The 13,866-nt window shown below is 35.4% G+C and overlaps 1 protein-coding gene across 1 annotated transcript; it reads left to right on the forward strand.

Annotated features, from left to right (window-relative positions):
- The first annotated feature begins 1,534 nt into the window (after window positions 1-1,534).
- rhoca (ras homolog family member Ca) lies at window positions 1,535-13,781 on the forward strand. The gene is made up of 5 exons (XM_044121106.1): window positions 1,535-1,669; window positions 7,130-7,287; window positions 9,771-9,891; window positions 10,851-10,981; window positions 12,027-13,781. Exons 2-5 carry the CDS (start codon window positions 7,132-7,134, stop codon window positions 12,198-12,200), a joined length of 582 nt encoding a protein of 193 aa, XP_043977041.1. The 5' UTR covers window positions 1,535-1,669; window positions 7,130-7,131; the 3' UTR covers window positions 12,201-13,781.
- The last annotated feature ends 85 nt before the right edge of the window (window positions 13,782-13,866 follow it).

A 13,866-nucleotide genomic window follows, 5' to 3' on the forward strand; every position in this document is an offset into this window, starting at 1 on the left:
ATTTATTAATTTTTTTTATTATTTTTTTTATAAATCAGTAGTTTTCATTTTGGTCCATGATCAGTGATATAAGCAAAAAGTATTGGAACATAAATATTTTTCTGGTACACTCCCTTCTTTCACGTCCTTGTGTTTTGTTCTGTTTTGACTTCCTGCTCGTTGTCTTTAGGTGTGTCATCTTTCACTTGCATACGCACCTTAGATGTGTTACTTAGCAAGCACCATTATATATTTTGTGCTCTTGTATCTCTCTCCAATGACGCGGTTTGTGTAAGCTGTTTTAAATGTGCATGGCTGATTTATTTTCAGAAGAATCGAACTATGTTTGACTATTTGCACCAAAAAACAGGAAGCACAGAAAAAATATTTTTTAGAAACCCACAGTTAGGAAATCTACCCCCATGCCACTTGTTGCACGAGTTTTCTTACATTCATCTGCGACGTAAAAAAGGGAGGCGAGACCTGCAGACTCCAGTAGCTGCTGAGACAGACATGTTACATATACATTTTTCTGTTAAGTTAGAAAAAAGGTATATATACCAAGACCGGGAACAGATAATCAAGCCTTCAAAATAAATCAGGGGAGACTTTTTTTGGTTATTAGAAAGCTAATGAAACTCCATATACAACACATTCTGATGCTCAAAAATTGCAACGGACACGTTACCTATTAGGAAGGTAGTGCAAATTAATTTCAAACAAGGGAACCTAGGCAGACAAAATTACACTTAGAAATATATTGTAATAATAATAGACTAATTTAAGCATCATGTAAAAGGAAAGAAATGATCACATGCATAAATAAAACAAGTAAATGGCTAAGATCTGATACAAATTAAATATGAAATAATATTTTATATTTATGGGAGAATTGTAGCAAACCATTTTTTTTTTTTTTTTTTTTTGGCCTGCGTTTCAAGAAGTCAACAGGTTCTGCGTGTTCTCAGGTTCAGAGAGATTTTGGAGAGAGGAACGATGCCTGGATATTGAAACAAGAGGCCTGTGAATGGAGACTTGGGGCACCTCGTGTGCTTAGTTTCATAACTGTCAAATGACACAAAGAAGTATCAGTCTGCTAGCTGTTTCGAATGCTCACGTCGCATTTCTTCATTTTTAAAAAAACAAATTTAGTAGCCAAAATGATACAATAACTTTATAGAAATAACATTTGAAATATGCAGCATACAATACACATGTTAAATTAGAGAAACTGGATGTATTTTTGTTGTATATTTTAATTTCCCACAAATTACCTACAGATAATTCAGTTTGAAAAAAAGTTCAGAATCAATTCATTCTTATTTTACTCATTCATTTTATAGAACCGCTCTGACGGTTGTCAAAAAAGTAATAAAAGGCTGAAGCTTTTAAAGCAGTATCATAAAAGACTCAACCTTTGGTATGAGAGAATTCAAACATACAGACAGCAAAGACTGGCGCTTTTATTTTGGAATTTCTAACACCACGTTTCCGTCTATTAGTTTAACTTTGCGCTTCGCTGGCTTCTTGGGTGAATCTTTTTTCCTCTGGTTCTCAGCAGTCAGCTTGCAAAGTTAGTCAGGAGTGCAACAGGAAGAAAACTTCGACTCCCTTTTTGTGCATCACGATCTAAAAAGAGAGGAAAAGTGGACTAATCGTTTTTTAAGACGTGTCGTCTTGCTGTTTACAGGTAACTATTTCAGATGTGTTGTTTAATTCATTTGCATGTTTTTTGTTCTATTTTTATTTGAGATAGTTAAATTATAGGTTTTACTGACAACAAGCTAGTGTCATGTCCTTTTAATATATATGTAATAATTTAATGTTTTTAGAGCGTGTAAATGTTTAAAAGTAAATCCGGCAGGTGAGTCTGTCAGTGAGTCAATCATTGTAAGACTTTTAGCCGTTTGTTTCCCTGGGAACACTTTTTCACCCATACCACTTTCATTTTCAGTGTTTGTTTAGGGCTCTAAATATTAATGTTTGCTATTGGTTGGTAAAACCAACCATCTTCAGGATCCATGTGCATGCTGACTGAATGATCTGGTGATAGAATAATATAAAAGCAATAATAGACTTCTTGTTTATTTTGTTAGTTTACTGATTGATGAACAACGAACCTTTTTTTTTTTTTTTTTTTTTGAAGTCATTTTTAGGAGATTTTGATGACAAAAACTTCGTTTTGAATAATTGTCTACTGACCAAAAAGGTACTTTGTAGTAGTTTTAGAAGTTTAAAACCTAAACTTTAGTAATAATGGATTCATTATTCTTGTACTATTTATTTTCTGCCTGTCACACTAAACAAGAGGCTGGGACACATCAGTTTTAGCTTTGGGGCAAAGTTGGTGGATATTTTCCTTCAAACAAATGTTTCTAGTCATTTTTTTTTTACTTAGAATCTTAATAAGATGAGGCAAAGTACTTTAATTAATGAAAGTTACACAAAGTCTGATTCAGGAAGCTGCATTTTGTTAAATCATGCATGGCTCTCTTCCTATGAAGCATTTTTTAAATTCCAGCTACTGGAAGCAGCCATTATTGTGAACAGGTTGTGAGTCATTCATTTGAAATGTTGTACAGATGTTTTGGCAGTTTAAGCTTTCAGATGTATGATTTTAAAAGCTCAGTCTTTTGTTTTAGAAAACCACAGACACCCTTTTTGAAAGAAGCATGCACAGTACAGACCCAAAGTTTGGACACACCTTCTAATTGAATTCAATTGGAAATATTTTTGTAATATTGTTGTTGCTGTGTGATGAAAATAGTTAAAATGAGCTCAGAAAAAAATGATAAATATTAAGCTGAACATGGGAAGCACCTTGAATATATATTTAAAGATTTAAAAAAATTGTCTGTCATCATCATCTGCTGGAAGCATAATTACCGGTATCTTTTTTTTTTTACATAAAGTCAAATCAGTCTATTCTCATTCTTGGATGTTGTGTGGTGAAGTTACAGAAAACTCACATGCACTGTCAAATTTAGCTACAGGCTGAGGAGGTTTTCTCATCAACATGATGGCAATAATTATTTTATGCAAAATTAATAAATGCTTCCTAAATCATGAATTGCCTAACAGTCGGTATTCATTGATAATTCAGATCCAGATTCAGTTTAAGTGATGTAGATTTTGAGCTTGAGATTATCTGATGAATAAAGCCGCCTCCTTTTTCCATATCACAACTCAGAATTTATTTCTCATAAGCTTACATCAGTTTTTTAGATAAATTCCAGCTTTTGCCCTTTTGCAATATAAATTCCTTATAAATATAAAGCTTCCAGATCTATTTTCTTCTCATTTTAACATTTGTTCAATTATGTCAAACTTCTTTTAATTTTTTTGTTTGTTTTTGCTCTGTTGCTACTTCTAGGTGTGTACCTTAAAAGGTGTGACTCAGTAAAAACTGCAGAGCTGGTTTGTTTGTGACATCCATGAATACAATGTAAAAGATAGACAGGATCAGTCATGCGTTTTCCTTCTGTTGATTAAGATGACTCTGCATCCAATTTAATACATGAGTCAACAGTGTAGATTTCTGCTTGTGTCTCTCATCAGATTTAACCAAATAAGACATTTGCAGCTTTTGAGTTGTGTGAGTTTGTGAACTTCTGTCTATTTCTCAGACCATGTGGTTGTATTATAACTTTTTTTACTGCCTTGGTATCATATTGTTTGCCTCATTGCAAAAGGCAGTAATCAACATTTTGCTTATTCCTTAATTTCTGGAATTTCAAGGTTTCAAGTAAAAGTCTGTGCTAGAGCTTTAAACCACTTTGTCCTTTAGCTACAAAGAATTTAACCACATTTCTACAGAACATTTGAACCACCCTCACTATTGCAATGAAAAAGAATGTACCTGGGAAATAGGTTTTGAGTGCTGCCATCAGCTGTAACTGTGGTGTATCAGAGAGGTATGAGGGATGAAGAGGTATGATCTTAAAAAGCAAATATAGGGAAGAAAATTCTGGTGATATCATTTATTTTAATGTGGCCAGATGAAAGAAAAAAGTCATATTATGGAGGTTCCACAGTTGAAAAATAAAATAAAAGTGCTTTCATGATGAGTACACACATTGTTTGGTAAATATAATCAATTAAATATGCTGTTGAATTAAAAACATATACATTATTCATGAGAAACATTACATATATTTGCTTTTAGCATAATATTTTTTTCTTCTACTTAGCTTTTTCTTTATGATAGCTTCCTGAATATTCTAAAGCGGCGGTTTTCAAAGTGTGAGGCGCGCCTCCCCTGGGGGGCGCCAGAGCACTTTAGGGGAGGCGCGGTGCGAGGGAAAAAGTAAACCGGAAAAGCTATCTGCTTGCTGTCTACTGATGTGAGAGAAACGTCTTTTACGCACACGATCAACTCTGTGGATTTAGGAAAAAGTTGGTACTGTGGGGTGCGCGTGTGGAGCGGGGATCAGTGGAAATGTTTCCCACCTTAGAGGATATTTTGGCCAGTGATGTCAGTAACGTTACTGACGTCGGACCACTTTTCCGTAACAGGTAATCTAACGCGTTGCTATTTCAAATCCAGTAGTCAGACTACAGTTACTTATCAACTATCTTCTTTTGTTATTTAATCGATTTCTCTACTGCCTTGTCATCTCTATGCGACAGAAATGTAAACAATGGAGGGAGATGCGCATTTTGTTGGTGGAAAAACTGAACTATTTTCAGTTTCTGTCGCCAAGTCCGATTATTATAAGCGGCTTTGGGCTTCATCTTTTAAAAGTCGCTAAACAAAGTTTAATGAAAGATAGCGGTTGCGCCTTTTTGGGCTCGTTTTGAACGTGAAGTTGCTCATTTGGGCTTGGAAATAAGCAGAGACTCAATAAATCCCAGAATTTTAATTTATTCCTCTAATTTCTCCCAGAATTTCAAGGTCTTCAAATGTAAAAGTCTGTATAGAGCTTTGAAAACTGCACTTATGTCCGTAGTTGGCAATAGTTATAATGGCAAGTTAGCACCGTTATAATTATTAATATTACGAAGTGTCGCAGCCATCTGAGCTGTGGAGCTGGAATCTGGTGGCTGGGGGGTGGGGGGCTTTAAATCCTTCTTTGAGTTTTCCAGACAACAGTGGACCACACAAATTACTCATGTTTTTTTATTTTTGTACTGTTTTTTGTACAATCTCCTCTTCAGTTCAACCTTATCATATCACCAACATTGTTAATGTTACCATTATAAAATAACTTCCAATTAAGTATTAGCAAAGATCAATGTGATTTTCACAGGAGGCAGAGCGTTGTTGTTAGCAGCTGCTGAAAGTAACTAAAACGTTACTGTTAGTGTTACTTAGTTACGTTCCAAGTCAAGTAGTCAGTAATATAACTAAGTTACTTTTTCATAATCAATTAAATATGCTGTTGAATTAAAAACATATACATTATTCATGAGAAACATTACATATATTTGCTTTTAGCATAATATTTTTTCTTCTACTTAGCTTTTTCTTTATGATAGCTTCCTGAATATTCTAAAGCATATTATTGCAACATAAAGCTGATCTCTGATCTTTAGTGTGGGGTTACGTTGAGTAGAAATTACCTCTACTCATCAAAATATTTAGTATTTCCTCCGTTGGCAAAAAATAAACCATGTTAAGAAAAAACGCACTTTTGTGTATATTTCTATTTTTCTAACGAAATGAATGGTGTCATGTTGATTCTCTTTCACCGAAGGACCGCTGATAAATAAAGCTATATATTTTACATTTTACCTTTTCTATTGACTGATTATCTAGGGACTTTTATATTTATTGCTTGACTTCCTGTTTCTTTGTGTGTTTATAAATCATGGCATCTTTTGTTGACTGAAATGCTAAGCCTCTCCCTCAATAAACACTTCATTCTGAGAAATTAACACTTAAAGGTGCAATATGTAACTTTTATAAAAAGTATGTTTTTTACATCTTCTTCAGAATTATTACTGTGTCGTTAAAGTATAACATAAGACAGATAATCTGTGAAAATGAGAATAAACCACTCAGATTAATTTTCTCCTTTACACACCGTCGTGGTGCAGAAGTGAATCACACTTTGATATAAACATGGAAGGGATGAAAATGCAGTTATCTTACTGGTTCAGTAAAGATGAAAATGTTTGATCTTGATGACACACCATGTGCTATTACTGGTAGCTACTTAAACTTCCTCTTAGGATCCTTCTGTCATTTATATCCATTACTGCTGCATTACTCACGGGCAGCATACGTGACACAGACTAAGACAATTTTCTTTTAATTGAGCCTACGTTATACCTTAACATGTCAGGAAACGTCACTGTTTAATCAGTGGTGGTATTTCTTTCTTGACTATATCTGTGAACTTAAGATGTTATTCATTTGTATATGATTATATGAGTTGGCAGCAGGACTCCAGCTCATTACAAAACCACATCTGTTTTCTGGTGAAACTGTAAAATGTTTATTAGTTCATTTTGATTATATTTACTGACTATAATAAAAGATGTAAAATGTTAATTTTGATAAAGGTACATTCATTTTAACCCGTGTGTGCCAATAATAAAATTACTGGCACACATGGCAGTAATTTTATTATTGTATGTAGTTCTCTTATCATTTTCACGACACTATGAGGTCTTTGCAGGTTTGTACTCAGTTCTTTTTATAGTAATTGACTATAAAAAGAACTATTTCTTTTTAATGGAAAATGTTTTTATGTAGAGAGCTGGACTAATCAAATGTAAAGTTGTGTTTAGTCAGCTTTCTAGATACCAGCATTTGCATTCATTTCCTTTACTCATGTGTCAGTCTTCAGTGTTTAAGAGGTGAATAAACAAGATAAACAAAACTGAGATGACATTTTAATGTCCCATCTTTTGTCTCCTTCATTGTTTATGTACGTGAGACTTTTCTTTTGGTGTTAAAAATTGCCTGTGACCACATACACAACAAATAGCCCGGCCCATTGTGTAATAACATAAAGCAATTCAGTCAATCCAATTGTGCGTACAAAGCATGGGCTTTTTTATTCTTTGCCCTGTACTGCATGCATCTTTACAGACAGTCTCTACAGAAGCCACAAATGAACGACAATGTGGTTCTGTGGTTCAGAAAATAAAATAAAAAAGACTTTGAGGTTTTTCTAAGCACTCGTTTCTCTTCTTCCAACAGAAATGTCAGCCGTTCGGAAGAAGCTGGTGATTGTGGGAGATGGAGCTTGTGGGAAAACATGTCTTCTTATTGTTTTCTGTAAGGACCAGTTTCCCGAGGTCTATGTTCCAACAGTGTTTGAGAACTACATAGCAGACATCGAAGTTGATGGAAAACAGGTTGGTATGATGGACATTTTGAATATAACTGTCATATACAACTTCTCCAATTCTACATTTTATTACCACAGAAGACAATTTATGTTAATCTTAATTTCATAAGCGTAGACCCAGTACCTTTCCATTATGGGGAAAAAAAATTGTTCTATGTTTATTTTAGCAACATCATATCAGTTGAAATACTTTTCCCTTGTCTAGAGGTTTTTCAATGTCATTTTTCACAGAAATGTGGGACTGTGGGAACAAAACTATTCCCAATAAGTAGTGACCACCTGCCATTAAAAGCTAAGGCATAATTACACCTCCTTTTTAAATTAAGCATGTAATCGTTATGACACAAATGTTTTGTAAAGTAATGCAGCTAAGTTACAAAAATTATTGCAGTTCTTCGTGGGGTATTATGTACCAATTACCAACAAGAGGAATGCCATTGAGGCTTTTTATTGTAAAATAAACATGTTCTATTGTCCACTCACAGTGAGTCTTTATGCTGTACCTGGACTGTTACCTGTTGGTTTGTTTGTTATTTTAAGGCCCAAAGCTAACTGTGGGCGAAAGCATAGAAATAAATATCTTCTGAGCTTATCTTGCACTCAAAGCAGCTCTGCCCCCAACTAATGAGTTCCTGATAAAAATAACCCGCCACAGACCACAGACATGGAGAGATCTACTATAGAGAGCCAAGTGACTTTTGGGTGTTTCTGGCAGCAGACATGCTTATTTCTGATGTTAAGTGTAGCACTTACCATGTTTTCCATTAGTAATTACTTTTAATTACTTGTGATCTTGGAGATTTTAACAAAGTGTACTCTATTTTGCTCTATGACTTCATTGTTTATTTACACGGGAGGTGAGCTAATTACCTGGATGTGCTAATATTTGCACCTTTACAAATCAAAATGTGTTTCATAATTTGCTTGTTTTCTGGCCTCAGTCCCTTTTCAGATGAAGAGTTGTGAAACCTTATATTTTGTCTTGCTTGAGGAAAAGATGACCTGTTACGTCGAGGGGCTTTGTTCTCTTAATCTGACCACTGGTGCAGAATCACCGCTTGGCAAAACAGGAAATGACTACACTTCCTGACTTCCTGTTCAGACAGGGAACAAGGATGTCCCCTGGCAATCCCCCTCCCTCCCTCTGGACCCTCCTGCTGCTCTTGTCCGATAAGTCTTTTATTTCCTGTCCTTGTCCTGGTTGCTTATGGATGGAGGGAGAGGCTAGTAGTTGTATTCTGGGAACAAATTAATATGTAATGGGCGTCTTTTTAATGGGAGATAATTCAGTAAAACAGATGCTAAGACCTGGTGCTTCTCACATAGCTGTTAATCTCTTACAAATCCAGTTGGATTACATTTTGTTCAGTCTCGAAATTGGAATGTTTTACCCCTGAGGTGAAAAACATTCTCACTCTCACACATTCAGCACCGGGTTGATTCTATAAATAGTTGTTTTGCCCCTTTTTCTTTTACTCAGTCTACAGCTCACACCTTGTCCAGTGGGAACATAATGATCTGTTTGCTCATGCTGTCTCAACAGTGTTGACCCACCTCCCCCATGCCTCTGCAAACCTCTATATTAGGACTTATGACTGATTCTTATGCTCTCTGTGGGAACAGCAGAATCTACCCAAAAAAATGCATCATTAAAACTTACAGTGTTAGCTTTCCCAGACTAAATTGCAGCTGTTTGTGCCCATACAGAGACATAACCTAACTGATTAGATGCCTAAATATCCCCCAATCCCTCTAATGTAGCTAATCAGCAATTTAAAAGGATGAAGACGGTCTCCTCTACAAAGGCATTTTCAGGACACTAAAAACAAAACTATGGTCATGTCAGGACAGCTGTGATGATATAGAAAAACACCTGTACACTGATTTTACCAAAACAAGTAATCTATATTAGCTTAAGAAACCAGACTCAAGTTACAATCTAAACATGAGGAATGGAGAAAAATGTTCCCTGTTGAGTAGCGCTGACATTATTTGGTTCTTCCTTCACAATGCCACAAAGCTTTCAGGCATTTTCCATTATTATAACCTATATAAGAGTTTTCCCATCATTGTTGACATAACCATACCACGTAGCCCTAACAGAAATGGTGTTTCATTTTATTTTTTATTTTACATGTATAAAATTTACACAAGCTTCAACAAATTGCAGTACATCTGAGGTGACTGCTGGCTGCAGGAAAGTATATGAGGCTGTTGGTCTGTGAGCCATAATTTACTAGTACAGTGAATGTTGCCTTTAGACATTACATATGTCTCAACATACAACACAAATGTTTTCATAGTGCCATTGTAATAGCATATGCATTTTTTCATATATATGCAGACTTCTAATATCTAATAAGCTGCTTTTTAGCTGCTGCTGCACAATAATCAAACTGTGGCTGACATTGCAACAAGTTTGCTTGTGCAGTATTAATGTTAACTTCATAAGAATAAAAAATGGCTTAACTGTTTGCCTTTGTTCTCCAGGTGGAGCTGGCATTGTGGGACACTGCAGGGCAAGAGGACTATGACAGGTTGAGGCCTCTCTCTTACCCCGACACAGATGTCATCCTTATGTGCTATTCCATTGACAACCCAGACAGTTTAGGTGAGGAAATCTTAAAGCTTTTGACCTACATACAATGTATTCCATCCATATCTAAACACTTTTCCTAACAGGGTTTAGCTCTCTGGCTATTGCTGTATTATTCTTGTAGACTATTTGAATAGCATAAGGCTGCATCCAATATACCTCTTTTGGCCATCCATGTTTATCTAGACATACATCTTCACAGCCCATTGCCTCTTTGCAGAACTACTGTCACTCAACAGTTTTCTGCTGCATCCAAAAACCTTTCCAGGTTCTAGATTTCAAAAGACAAATTTCTGTGCAGACTTTGATGGGAAAAAAGGTGTATCCCAGATTGACAGAAAGACAAACTTCAGTGACTTCATTGTCAACATTTCAGCTTCCACCTTAAAGAAAGACATTAGTTTCATATTCATAATAAAACTACCCAAGGTTTTGTAAGCTATATCTTGTGTCTGTGTTTTGAGCTGCAAATATTTTATTCTAGTCAAAATAGATAATTAATCTTCTATTAAAGGGGATTTTACACAAAAAGTGAAGATCTGCAATCATAGTATATATTTTTTATTGTTTTAATATAATTTTGTCTATGTTATTAGATGTTCTAAAAAACCTCAAAGAGAATAATGTAACTTTCTATTTTCTGTCTTATCTATTAGGTTAACATATAAACAGTTTAACCAACTGTATATTTTAAAAACAGCAAGTTTTTACAACATTTTGCATGTTGTAAAAACTTGCTGTTTTTGCAAACATACTGAACTATCTTACAAGCTTTATCTCATTCATACCCATTTAATAATTGCTTATTAAACACCTTAGAGGGCACATGACTGCTAGAGCTAAAAACATTTTTGCCCTAGCAGCCTGCAGAGAAGTCAAACCTTAAATCTAGACTCTGACCTACTTGTTGTCTTAATAGCTTTCGATTTGCTTTCTCAAGTATTTCAGCCTTTTTTTTCTTTCCCTTGGAACAGAAAATATCTCTGAAAAGTGGACCCCTGAGGTGAAACACTTCTGTCCCAACGTTCCAATCATCCTTGTAGGGAATAAGAAAGATCTGCGGAACGATGAAAACACACGCAGAGACCTGGCCAAGATGAAGCAGGTATGAGGTGTCCTGTCAGTTAGATGCAGGTATTTAAGTTGTTCATATCTACTGAATAAAATACTGTGAAACTAAAGGATTAAAACTCTCCATGACATTAAAGTTGAAAGACTTTTAGACTTTGTGTGAGTTCCTGAAACAGCTTTTAGACCATCAGATAGTAGTGAACATATCGCTGTTCTGGGTTTCATAATAAAATTGATTGCCATACACAATTTGATTTCCTGCATTTTCATTTGTTAGTTTATAATCCACTGTATAATGGAAAAGCAACGGTATTTATATCATTAACCTGGATAAGTTTAATGATATTGACCTTAATCAGAATAAGGTCAATATCATGATCTGAACATTGACCTTGTTCAGGTCAATATCATGATGACTTGAATAAGATGAATAAGATAATGTCATCTTGTACTTTCATCTTGTACAAGGTTTTTTTTTACAAGGTCCTTCCAACTCATTTCTGCTTCTTAATTAAAATCTGATACTTCTGTCAAGTTTTCCAGGAGTATTGAAATAATTCTTTAGTTTTCTAATGTGTTTGATGAGAAATGAATGGATTACAGCTAAAAACAGGTTAATTATTCAATATAGAGAAAACCTAAGCGTTCAAAAAGTAATACAAATTGTTGATGAAGTCCACCTCCTCTTTCAGAGGCAACTGCCCAGCTTTTCCTTTCAGCTATTGTTTTCTCTCACAAAATTAGAACATTTGATGATTGGCTCAAATGTTTAAAAATGTTGTAAAAGTAATTAATTCAAGCCACGTTTAAATATTATTTTAAATATATTTTCTTTTAATTGTTAATATTGGGCGTAAAAAATAGGTTTGCAATCAGAGGTTGAAACATAAATTATTTCCTGTTTTTGTTTGGGGAAAGAAAAAGAATAAAACAAAATTTCCAAAAGCAATAGCTTGGATTTTTATGGACCCAAATTATTAAAATTAAAATGCCTTTTAAAAGTGTAATTTAAAAGCTTGAGGCCATTGTTTTTTTAATGATATCTATAGTTTCTAAGCAGCTCTGATCTTGTCCTGCAGGAGCCGGTGAAGACAGAAGATGGAATGAGCATGGCCACCAGGATCAATGCTTTCTACTTCTTGGAGTGCTCTGCTAAAACAAAAGAAGGCGTGCGGGAAGTGTTTAACATAGCCACGGCAGCAGCGATGCAGGTCAAAAAGAACAAATCAATGAAAGGCTGCATGCTGCTGTGAGCCACATCCAGGCCCAGGAAACCAGGAAATTAGCTGACCAGTCAAAGTAAAGCAGGACACGTGAAAAGGACTGACCTTTTATGAAAGTGATCTTTGTACTGTATCTCACATTTAATTAAAAACCCCCCAAAAAAACAGGCAGGTAGATGAATTGAAAACAAGCCTGCAAATACAGGGAATGGACATTACTGTATGCTACTGCTATAATGATGTACACTACACTTTTTATTGTTTTTCTTTTCTACTGGGGTGTTCTTTACAATTGTGGTTTATTTTGTATGTAAATGTAATTCCTTACATCCTTTATCTTCATAAAGTCTCGTGTTGCCAGTCCAGCTCTGTTTACATTGGAAATATTCTTTGACTGGTATAGCTGGTGACAATTTTAAGTTTGTGCATTGCCATCTATATTCGTTGGGCTTTTAGTGAAAAGAGGACCTGGATCCTGTTACAATACCACAACTTTAAAGTTCTAGCTCTGCTGGCCGATCATCAAAGAAAAATGTCTGCCCGTGCTTCTTTGCATTCTCAGTTTTTAGTCAATTCACAGTAAACAAAGATAAGTGGCTTCTAATATGAAAGAAATAATTTTTGACAAAGTGAGCTTTCCGTTTTATTCTCACAGACAGTCTGCACTGTGGATTAAGATAAGAGGGAGACGTGACCAGCTGAGACGCAAGCCATTGTGACTCATTCATGCACAATAGCTTCCAGGAGTGACAGGAAGATGACTTAGTTTAAGGCGATTGCACAGAGGCAATGGCCTGATTGGTTATTGTATTTGCTTTATGCTTCTTCTCGGCAGAGCCAGTTACACCTGCTGCTGGAATGTCATCAGTAAACCTGTTGACCCATAATTCATTTGCATGTCTTATGTTCCCAGCAGGACAACATTCCTTACAGGTTCAAGAAGAGCTGAGATGCGATTGAATCGTTTGTTTTATTCCAGTGCATTCACAGTTCTTCCCCAGACCAGACAGAGTGGCTGCTTGAGAGCAACCTGATACTGTCTGAAGAGTAAACTGCTTGACATGTTTGACAAAGGCTTCTTTCTTTGATTTACCGACAATGCTAGGCGAGCACAGTGCTGTTTCTACTCTGTTAAGAACCCAACTTTCTGACAGTACTGCATTCCTGCCAAACAATATGGATTGGAACCCTATGAAAATATGTGCAGAGGTTTAGTGGCATTTCATATGTTTTGGCTTACTTTGGAAGATTCTTTAAGCTTTATGCTGAGAAATTAAGAAGCAGAGTTCAAGAAATCAGAATAATAAAACAATTCCTTCAAGCCAGCAGTGGGTGTATTGGTAAATCCCCAATGGCATGCTGCTGATGTGTGCAGTAAACCTCCAGGAAAATCCTAATTATAGAGAGAAATACACATACCTGGGAAAACCCTTGGCCAGACAGGCATGAAGGCATAAAGTGGAAGCAGCTTCTGCTGAATATTTTATCTATTTTCAGTGCGAGACTTTAAAATAAAGGATGATCTACTACATATGATGTAATATATACACATTCAAAACAAAGTTCTGTTGTGAATATCAAATTCGAATCATTAAACTATTTTTGAAACAAGATGAGCTAGTTTCTTTGTTTCTATTAAATAGATAACTGAGGTAATCTTTTCTTCAGCAGTGTGAAGCTATGAGAGTAAAAAAAC

The sequence above is a fragment of the Gambusia affinis genome, linkage group LG07, assembly GCF_019740435.1.
Source record: "Gambusia affinis linkage group LG07, SWU_Gaff_1.0, whole genome shotgun sequence".
In the NCBI taxonomy this organism is placed as follows: domain Eukaryota; kingdom Metazoa; phylum Chordata; class Actinopteri; order Cyprinodontiformes; family Poeciliidae; genus Gambusia; species Gambusia affinis.